The sequence below is a fragment of the Lepisosteus oculatus genome, chromosome 4 (assembly GCF_040954835.1).
Source record: "Lepisosteus oculatus isolate fLepOcu1 chromosome 4, fLepOcu1.hap2, whole genome shotgun sequence".
NCBI classification, from domain to species: domain Eukaryota; kingdom Metazoa; phylum Chordata; class Actinopteri; order Semionotiformes; family Lepisosteidae; genus Lepisosteus; species Lepisosteus oculatus.
The window spans coordinates 4,762,488-4,773,002 of record NC_090699.1 but is presented as its reverse complement, the minus strand read 5'-3'; the positions used below and the strand labels follow the sequence as shown (position 1 = coordinate 4,773,002).

Here is a 10,515-nt window from a genome sequence, read left to right as displayed (position 1 = left end):
TTGCAGTGTCTTCCACTGGCAAACACAGAGTTAAGTCTGTTTGGACATGATTCCAATGGTTTTACTGCCTCCACCTCCTGACTTGTGTCCCATCACCTGCATTACTTCTCCTTCACTTCCTTACCCATCAGTGTTCCATTGAAACATTGCATGTCTGGAAATGCCACTTCAAACAAAGCACACTCCTGCAACATGTATGGTCCTCATTCACACCACTCTTTCACTGTATGTTATTTGTCATTATTTTGAATATGATCTTCCTATGACCTCTGCATAGGATCTAATGAGAGTATAAAAAGTCATGTGGTGATATTGGAGGGCTGGATGTGAGAAATCTGTCCAGTCCTCTAGGGTGATTCTGCTGTTTCACTGCGTTTTTCAGTACAAGTCTGTGGGAAGCCCAAACTTAATACATCCCTTCTCGTGGGTCAGTCAGCTGCAGAGGGGTCCTGGCCATGGATGGCCAGCCTGCAGAGAAATGGGAGACATGTGTGTGGAGGGACCCTTGTGACCGGTGACTGGGTGATGACAACTGCACAGTGCTTATCCAGGTACAGACTAACCCTACCTGTCCCTCTCACCCAGGTACAGACTAACCCCACCTGTCCCTCTCACCCAAGTACAGAGCAACCCCACCTGTCCCTCTCACCCAGGTACAGACCAACCCCACCTGTCCCTCTCACCCAGGTACAGACCAACCCCACCTGTCCCTCTCACCCAAGTACACAGCAACCCCACCTGTCCCTCTCACCCAGGTAAAGACCAGCCCCACCTGTCCCTCTCACCCAGGTACAGACCAACCTTACCTGTCCCTCTTATCCACGTACAGACCAACCCCACCTGTCTCTCACTCCCAGGTGAAAAATAACAAGACTCCACTAATGGTGTTGAAACAATTCTGATGTGACCATATAAAACAGCTATTAAAACAGTTAAATAAATACCGAGGTAGTCGTAGAATCGTTCTCATGTTCAGACACTGGGACACACGGGACTAGACACAATGACATCATGAAACCAAGACAGGAGAATGACCACAGCCAGAAATAAAGGAATAAGGTCAGACACTAAGACCCTTTAGAAAGCCAAAAATGATGACTCACCACATAACGATTCATGTCACAAACACTCTGAGTTAATACAACAGTAATTCACACACCAACACAGGAATGGATGCAACTGAGACTCAGAATGATGCATTTAATTTTGGCACTGTGACAGCAGTGCTGTGGAAATACATGTTCCAACAGGACTCCAGATACAGACAGTGCAAGGGGGCTTTAGACTGAGAGACAATGAGGTCAGTGTCCCTGCGAGTTTCTCTTCAGTGTTGATACGTTGTGCTGTCCAATGTATCTGTACTCCCTCCTCTATGTCCCTCCAGTCCGGTGACTGTCCAGGAGTGGACAGTGATCCTGGGAAGACTGAAGCAGAATGGCTCAAACCCCTCCGAGAGATCCCTGGGGGTCCAGAGTGTCCAAACCAGCCAGCTTGGTGGCACCAACATCGCCCTCCTGAAACTGGACACCAAGGTCTCCTTCACTGACTACATCCAGCCCATCTGCCTGGCTGGGGAGAGAGTCTCATTCCCCACTGGAACTCAGTGTTGGGTCACTGGCTGGGGCAACGCAGCTGGGACAGGTGAGACCAGAATTTTGGATCATATTCCAGGATCAGAGAGAGGGACACAAGCTTTACCGTGTGGGCAGTGCTGTTGTCGTTGATCAAGGTACTGCACACAAACTGGCCCAGCTGTACATCTGTATGCAGGGGCACCAATATTGGGGGTGGGATCCCCCAGGTCCCCAGTGTGGACAGCGCTATTGCATTCTCTATCCATGTGCTCCACTTGTTTGCACAATTTCATTTGTTCCTTTATGTACAGTGGTGTTTCCATGGATTTAAGCAGTTTGATTTTAACGTTAATGGTAAAAAACAGTAATAGCTTCCTAATTTAATATCAGGAACTGCATTAAATAAAATACTGCTGCATATCAAGGGGACAGGAGGAGGACTAGATCACACTACAGCTTTTTGAGTCCTTTATATGCAACACAGTCTCACAGGCTGAACTCTAGGGAAAAATGTTCAGAATCTCTTTGAAATTGCTGCTTGTTGAGTGTTGAGTGTTGAGTGGGTGAAGATAAAATTGCTGTTCTTTGAGAACTGGTAATATCAAATATCAAAACACGTTCCTTTCTTACACCTCTATCCTGGAGGCGGGGTGACAAGACCAACATTTCTCCACACTCAGTGCCAGGTAGATGAGTCAGGAAGTGGGAGAGGTCAGATTTTCCCACTTTCTCTTGAAAGCTAAGATCTCCCATGTGTCCCGATACTGTCAGGTGAGAACACTCTCCAGCAAGTGTCCACAGCGATCACCGCGTGTGTGAACGTCTCTTCAGCTGACAACCTCTGTACTGGATCACTGGACCTACAGCAGGTACCCAGACCTCCAGACACTGAAATCTCCTGCTTCTTCTTTAAAACACAATATTCAGGCAACAATGTATTAACCCTTCTATCTTTGTGTTTCTCTCTGTCCAGGTAGACTCAGGGGATCCCCTGGTGTGTCAACAGGACTCTCTCTGGATTCAGGCCGGCATTGTTGCAGTGGACAACACTGTCCAACGAAAGGGGCGTGTGGCCCGAGCTCTGCAGCAGGGGGTGTTCCCCAAGGTGTCCAGATACCAGAGTTTCCTGCAGAGCAACGTGGGCCCCACCCTGCCCCTCATCAACCCCAACACCGTGGTCACCACCACCCCCACCCCCAGCAGCGCCCCCTCCCTGGGACACACTGTCCTGCTGCTGGCTGTCCTGTCCCTACTGCTGACAGCCTGGACCTCCACACCCTGAGTCCTGTCCACTCACTGGACACCTCTAGAGCCTGGAACATGGACGTGTCTCTCTCCCTGCTGCAGGCTGGACTTCAAGGCTGATATTCTGTCTTCTTTTCATACCTTTCATGATATTGTCTCTTGTGTGAACACATACACAGGCTATAAAAATTACTGACTTTGATACCAGCACGATTCAGACAAGCTGCCCCAGAAGGCTTTGTTTTTCAGATATCCATTTCATCCTGTCAGATTTTTAAGTTTTGCTTATTTTCCTAGCGCTGGTAAAAAAAATCCTAATGTGTGAGAGAACTATGCTCACACCATGATCAAGTTGGTCAACCACCCAATCAATCAATCAATCAATCAATCAATCAATCAGTCCAGGTTTCTCACCAGTAGTGAAATTATTCTGAAAGTCTTCTTGTCTTTATCAGCCTTGAATCCTGCTGGGACTGTGTCCGCTGTCTGAAAATGCTTTGTTTTTTGGTTATCCATTTTCTCCTAGGGATTTCTGCATAGATTTTTTTTAATCAATCATTTTTGATCAAGTCATGGATTCGTTTTCTGTGGGAACATGTACACAGGCTGCAAACCTACTGCCATGCAGACCAGCGCAATTTCGACAGGCTCATTGATTTTTCATTCCATACTTACCGATTTTTAACACTTAAAACAATTCCCAGTGTTGTGACACAACTGTACACAAATAACATTATGCGCGTAAATTACTATCACCAGGTCAATCAATCAATTGCTCGTCCACAAGTTCCTGAGCAGCGAAGAAGTAATTCTGTACATATTCTGTTCCTTTTTCTGGCTTTGAACCCCTCTGGGACTTTGCAGCACAATTTAGATAGTGTCAGTTGTCTAAACATGTTTTTTTATGATGAATTTCCTCTAAAGACTTATGAATGTATTGTTTTTAATTTTCGAGCATAAAAAAACAAAACTCTTTTTTTTCAGTCCACCCTTCACTCTATGTCCTCATCATCGTGATCGTTTTTGAAATCACTCTCCGGAGCACACGGACACTGTTCACTTGGACTTACCAAACAAAATAAAATAATATTCGAAAAAGGTACATTCTCATTGCACTAAGCTCCTAGCTCTTGCTCCTGTTATTTAATGCATCTTGTATTTGGCAATGCAACGCTCACACTGAGACATTCCTTTTATCACAGCTCTACACACAACACAGATCTAATGCTTTTTTGCAGAGAACTGAATAACTAAAGCATTACCCATGATTCACTTCAAGATAAACGTTACCTCTTTGTACCACATGTCCTGTCTCCCCCAGCCTGCTGTGTCCCAGTGGACTCAGCTCTGGTCTGTTCTCTGTCACGATGATGAAGGCTCCTCCTGTGCTGCTCTGGGCTGCTCTCTGTTTCACTGTCCTCAGTAAAACAAAAGTAACTAAACAGCACTTAATAAAAATCTACCTTGTTGCATCAGACATCTGTTCTCTCTCCACCAGCCTCTGTTCTTGCTTCTTGCTCAGGAGACACAGCAGTGGGGCACACGGGGGACCCCAAACCTCAAACCCCACCCCACCTCCAAGCTGCCTGGGAAGATCATCTCTTGAAATGTTCCCCTTCTGTGTCACAGCTGTAAAAGACAAAGCACACACAGGGAGCCATGTGATCTAGAACCCCCTGGTCTTGTGGGGGCTGTGGGGGGCGTCTCCTGTTTGTTTCCTCATGGGGCTGAACTGACTGGAACTCCTTCCCCTCACATGTGATCAAGGGGTCCCCCCGTCTCTGAGTCCCCAGCAAAGAGCAGAGCAGCTCCAGACACATTGAGAGGATCTGGAACAGGGGCTCCCAGCACTGGTCCTGGGGGACCCCTGTCTTCTGTTCCTCCTGTTCCACTGAGAGCCTTCATTGTAGAGTCATAGAGAAAATCAGTCCCTTAGGCACTGCTGTAATAATAATAATTGCTTACACTTACTGTATATAGCACTTTTGTGGACACTCCACTCAAAAGGCTTTACAGGTCATGGGGATCCCCTCCACCACCACCAGTGTGCAGCCCCACCTGGATGTTCCCATTGCTGGCTGTGGCACAGCAAGCCGCAATCCTGCTGGTGACCACTAGAGGGCCTCACAGAACCAGGAATTCGGCTCAGCGCTCGCCTCCCTGTCAGCTGCTGTACGTGGGAATCGGGGTTAATGCAGTTGACGGAAACGGTGATGAAAACGTCCACCAATGACCTGTTTTTCAGTTTAGTCACCAAGGACAAAGCGCTCACGAAAATAATCCACAATGATGGCTACAAAGACGAAATTCCTCTGCAAGTTTTGCTCGAGGGAATTGAGGCGAGACGAACTGACCTGTCTGAGTCAAACTCGTGCAGAAATGAAATTCCCTCACATGCAGTTTCGGCGTGTTTGCGCGCCTGCTTTCTGTCCGGTGTAACGATTGACGAGCACACTCCCAGGGGGGAATCAGGGGTGCGCCTCTTTCCCTCCTCTCTTCTTCCTCAGACTCCTGGCCAGTCTTTTCCACACCTCGTGTGCCTCTTTCCCTCCTCTCTTCTTCCTCAGACTCCCGGCCAGTCTTTTCCACACCTCGTCTGATGCTTTCTTCTCGTTTCCTCCTGGATCGGTTCCCAGATAAAACAATGAGGTGTACACGCTGCGCTCGTTATATCAAGTATTAAAACTGCAGCAGCGGGCTGAGAAAAAGCTCAGCCGTGGGGACGCAAGAAATCCTTGTGGTTCTCCGCGCCTTCAGCTGGGAGGAAAAGACCTGGAGTCTGACAGGGCGTCATACAGCAAAACACACAGCAGGTCAGCAGAACGCGGCTACACTTACAGTAAAGAGCTGAAATCTACAAAACATCTGAAGCTCCTTATGAGTCGGAGCTCGCCGGCACTTTTGCATTAAAACATCCATTTTCATACAGTGCAGCTCGTCAACAAATTAACCAGAAAAGCAAGAATGCACGAGTTAATGGTCTGCATGTTAGGAAATGACTCGTTTTTGTCTTGGCTGCAGATTTACAGTATGTGTGAGAATTACTGTAAGTTTCTCCTGAAATGTAAAAGCTGCTTGGAAGCATTTCAGCTTCGCAAGGGAGCTCTGTCAGACATGTCATTTTTGTTCAGATTTTATTTTCCAGATGTTGAGATGGTGAGTCTTTTGTGTACTGTGCATTTCACAGCCTGTAAAAGCCATTGGAAATGAATGTCCTTTAATTACATATGTGGCTGGGTGTTAAGCTAAGCAAGAAAACATATTTAATTATGAATTACATTTCTTTTATTTTTAAATGATTGTAGCACCAACAGCTTATTTGCTTATTTCTTCAGAAGAGTGTCTGTGGAGCGCAGTGACACACTGAAGCACAGGCCTGCCACTTTGTTAGCATGATACTGGCACAGTCATTAGCACTTAGACCACTCTTAGACTGCGGTCGTTTTTCCACTGGAATATTATGGTTAAAAGGGCTAGTTATTAATAATAACTAGTCTTGAACTAACTAGTGAGTTAAAGAATGTGTACTGTATATTACTCATCCTCTCCAATTTTAATATTGTTAAGTAACTCATGCAGTAATTCCCCTGTTGTTATTGCAAATTCAGTATTGTCAGGAGCATTGAACCAAATGTATATTAGTATTGCTTTGGAACTTTGAAAAAAAGTCATGGGTCTTGATCTGTAAAGTCTTTATCTCAGTGTGTGATGGAGCAGGTCTCTGGGTCAGTCCAGAGCTCTTCAGAAGCTGGTGTTGGTCAGTCCAGAGTCTCAGTGTGTGATGGAGCAGGTCTCTGGGATGGTCAGTCCAGAGCTCTTCAGAAGTTGGTGTGGGTCAGTCCAGAGTCTCAGTGTGTGATGGAGCAGGTCTCTGGGATGGTCAGTCCAGAGCTCTTCAGAAGTTGGTGTTGGTCAGTCCAGAGTCTCAGTGTGTGATGGAGCAGGTCTCTGGGATGGCCAGGCCAGAGCTCTTCAAAAGTGTCTGGTGGTGTCTGTGGAATGTGGTCATGTCTTATATATTAGCCAGTCATGTCACCCTGCAACTAACAGCTGGCAGCCCACTGAAGCTCAGTGAGTCTGGTCAGGACCTGGAGGGGAGACCACCTGGGAAAAGCTAAGGTTGCTGCTGGAAGAAGTAAGTTAGTGGGCCAGCTGGGGGTGCTCACCCTATGATCTATGTGGGTCCTGGGTCCTAATGCCCCAGTATAGTGATGGGGACACTATACTGGAAAAAGGCCCCATCCTTCGGATCAGACATAAAACCAAGGTCCTGACTCTCTGTGGTCATTAAAAATCCCAGGGCGTTTCTCGAAAAGAGTAGGGGTGTTACCCCGGCATCCTGGCCAAATGTCCCATTGGCCCTTACCAATCATGGCCTCCTAATAACCCCCCTCTCTGAACTGGCTCCATCCCTCTGCTCTCCTCCCCACTGAGAGCTGTTGTGTGGTGAGTGTTCTGGTGCATCATCCAGGTGGGGGGACACACTGGTGGTGGTGGAAGTAAGCCCATTACTTGTAAAGGGCTTTAAGTGGAGTATCCAGAAAATAGCTATATTTTATTTTAATTAATAATATTTTAAAATAATATCAATTATTATTATTATTATGACAGTTTCCTGCTGCCTCAAAATGAGAGAGGGATCAGCTAAAGACGGTTTCCGACATGAAGACGTTCATCTCCATATCAGTGGTCTCAGTTCTCATTAAGATAATAGTGTTGTTTTTACTCTTCTCAATCCCCCCCAAACCACAGGGCTGGATCTCAGAAGCACACAAGGGCCACGTTATTTTGAGCACAGGCCTGTTGTTGGTGTGACAAATGTGTTTTAGTGTTTAAATGTACCTGTGCAGAAGAACTGGTCTCACACACACCCTTGAGGACTCCTGTCTGTCACACACACACACACCTGAGGACTCCTGTCTCTCCTGTTGTCACACACACACACCTGAGGACTCCTGTCTCTCCTGTTGTCACACACACACACCTGATGACACCTGTCTCTCCTGTTGTCAAACACACACCTGAGGACTCCTGTCTCTCCTGATGTCACACACACACACCTGAGGACACCTGTCTCTCCTGTTGTCACACACACAGTCACACACACACCTGAGGACACCTGTCCCTCCTGTTGTCACACACACACACACACCTGAGGACTCCTGTCTCTCCTGTTGTCACACACACACACCTGAGGACTCCTGTCTCTCCTGTTGTCACGCACACACACCTGAGGACACCTGTCTCTCCTGTTGTCTCACACACACACACACCTGAGGACTCCTGTCTCTCTTGTTGTCACAGACACACACACACAACACACACACACACACACACACACACACACACACACACACACCTGAGGACTCCTGTCCCTCCTGTTGTCACGCACACACACCTGAGGACACCTGTCTCTCCTGTTGTCTCACACACACACACACCTGAGGACTCCTGTCTCTCCTGTTGTCACACCCACACCTGAGGACTCCTGTCCCTCTTGTTGTCACACACACACACACACCTGAGGACTCCTGTCTCTCCTGTTGTCACACACACACACACACCTGAGGACTCCTGTCTCTCCTGTTGTCACACCCACACCTGAGGACTCCTGTCCCTCCTGTTGTCACACACACACACACCTGAGGACTCCTGTCTCTCCTGTTGTCACACACACGCACCTGAGGACTCCTGTCTCTCCTGTTGTCACACACACACACACCTGAGGACTCCTGTCTCTCCTGTTGTCACACACACATACACACACACACCTGAGGACTCCTGTATCTCCTGTTGTCACACACACCGGAGGGGAATTATCTGTTAATGCTTCTTCCTGTGGAAGTGTGTGCTGGTCAGCATCAGCTCCAGCTGTGTCGAGTATCTGAGCTGACCGGTGTTCCTGTGGTGTCCAGTACTGGGGTAATACATGTATCGGCTATCAAGCTCAGAGCTGCCTGTCAAGACCACTAACGCTACTGGGAAACCACCTAAGGAGCTCAGTTATGAGCCTGAGTTTAGCCTTTTCTAGTTCAGCTAGGTGAAATCAAAAGACAGAACCATCTGGACAGCCGACTGGACTGACCACCTGTTCCCTACAGCAGAGACTGACCAGCACGTCTCCCCTCGAGAGTCCTGCCCCCACCATGATGATGTCATGACAGGGGGCGTGTCCCCATCAGGGGGTGGAGTGTTCTCAGTAGGTCACTGCTGGTGAGTGTGTGGAGTGTAACACAGGGTCACTGCCGGCGAGTGTGTGGAGTGTAACACAGGGTCACTGCTGGTAGTGTGTGGAGTGTAACGCAGGGTCACTGCCGGCGAGTGTGTGGAGTGTAACGCAGGGTCACTGCCGGCGAGTGTGTGGAGTGTAACGCAGGGTCACTGCTGGTGAGTGTGTCGAGTGTAATGCAGGGTCACTGCTGGTGAGTGTGTGGAGTGTAATGCAGGGTCACTGCTGGTAGTGTTTCAGATCCAGGTTGGTGAACACTGCCCCTCAAGCCAATGATGCAAAGAGTTCTGAGACAGCAGGGAGAGGGTAAACACCTGGCTTCACGGCTGTGTTGACTGTGCATTGAGAGTCTCCACATATCCTTGATGCCCCATCTTTCTTTGCCACTGGGACCATGGGGGTTGCCCGATTAGAGAAGTGGACTGGACTGAAAATCTCCTGCTACTCTGAGCTGTCCAGTGTCTCATGCATCTCGCGGCGTATTGCAAGTGGGACTGGCCATGGTTTTAGGAACCTGGGGGCGACGAAGGGGTGCACCTCAATGGTCACTGGTGGACCACGACAGGCTCCTCACTCTTTGAAAATGTACAGTTGTACAGTAGCCTGGTGGTCTCTACCCCTGTGAGCTTGATGCTGCATGGTTCAAACCAGTCACACCCCTGCAGACTGCTCCCTCTTCCCTCAGTGATGAGCAGCGGTGATCTGCATCGATTATCCTGTTTCCAACCCTACCCTGATCTCTCCCAACACGGGCAGCTTGTGTCTGAGCACTGCTGAGTGCAGTTTTATTTCAGGCGGTGCATCGGAACACAAAGAGTGATGTGTTTCATCATTTTGGAAGTGAGCAGTTGGATTCTGAATCCACTTCCATTTTATGTTTACCATCGTTGTCTTTGATGTATGCTCTTAATTCTACACTCCAGGCTGTCATTCTAGACACCTCGTCTGTCCTGTGAGCTGCTCGTCCTCTGTTTGAGACACTGACAGCAGTTTTAGCGAGCTCTGTCTCATCCAGCCAACTTGAGCAATGTGTCCTTTGTTGTAGCTGCAGCACACAGCTGTAGAAAAGGGGCAATCATTCGGATCGTGTGAACCTCCCAGTCGAAAACACAGTTTATCTTCATGTTCTCTGCCGTCATACAGAACCCTGTTTTGTCTGTTTTTGTTTTAAGTCTTGTCTGATGCTGCTCCACTGGCATGACAGTGCTTGTTTCAGGTTCTGACCTCAACTGGCAAGAACTTATGGTGACTGTTTTTTCAGCCAGTGCTTCTTCCTCATCCAGTTTAAAAAGTTAGTGTTGGTTCTGCCAGCAGGCAGCTTCATCACGGATGCCACACACTAACCGGTCTCGCAACATGTCCTCCAGCTGGTCTCCGAACTCACAGACACCGACAATTTCCTCAGCTCCTCTACGTGGCTATGGGTTTGTCTTGCTGCTGTTTACAATGATGGCAATGATATCGCTG

The 10,515-nt window shown here is 48.1% G+C and overlaps 1 protein-coding gene across 1 annotated transcript; it reads left to right on the top strand.

Moving 5' to 3' along the window:
* Window positions 1-1,100: 1,100 nt before the first annotated feature.
* LOC138238107 (testisin-like) lies at window positions 1,101-4,290 on the top strand. The gene is made up of 4 exons (XM_069187991.1): window positions 1,101-1,300; window positions 1,385-1,641; window positions 2,346-2,443; window positions 2,548-4,290. The coding sequence occupies exons 1-4, from the start codon at window positions 1,296-1,298 to the stop codon at window positions 2,854-2,856; spliced, it is 669 nt and encodes a 222-aa protein (XP_069044092.1). The 5' UTR covers window positions 1,101-1,295; the 3' UTR covers window positions 2,857-4,290.
* Window positions 4,291-10,515: the final 6,225 nt, after the last annotated feature.

Coding starts and splice junctions, on each gene's coding strand:
- LOC138238107 (XM_069187991.1), top strand. Junction 1,642..2,345: donor GGGCAACGCAGCTGGGACAG/GTGAGACCAGAA, acceptor CGATACTGTCAG/GTGAGAACACTCTCCAGCAA. Junction 2,444..2,547: donor GATCACTGGACCTACAGCAG/GTACCCAGACCT, acceptor CTCTCTGTCCAG/GTAGACTCAGGGGATCCCCT.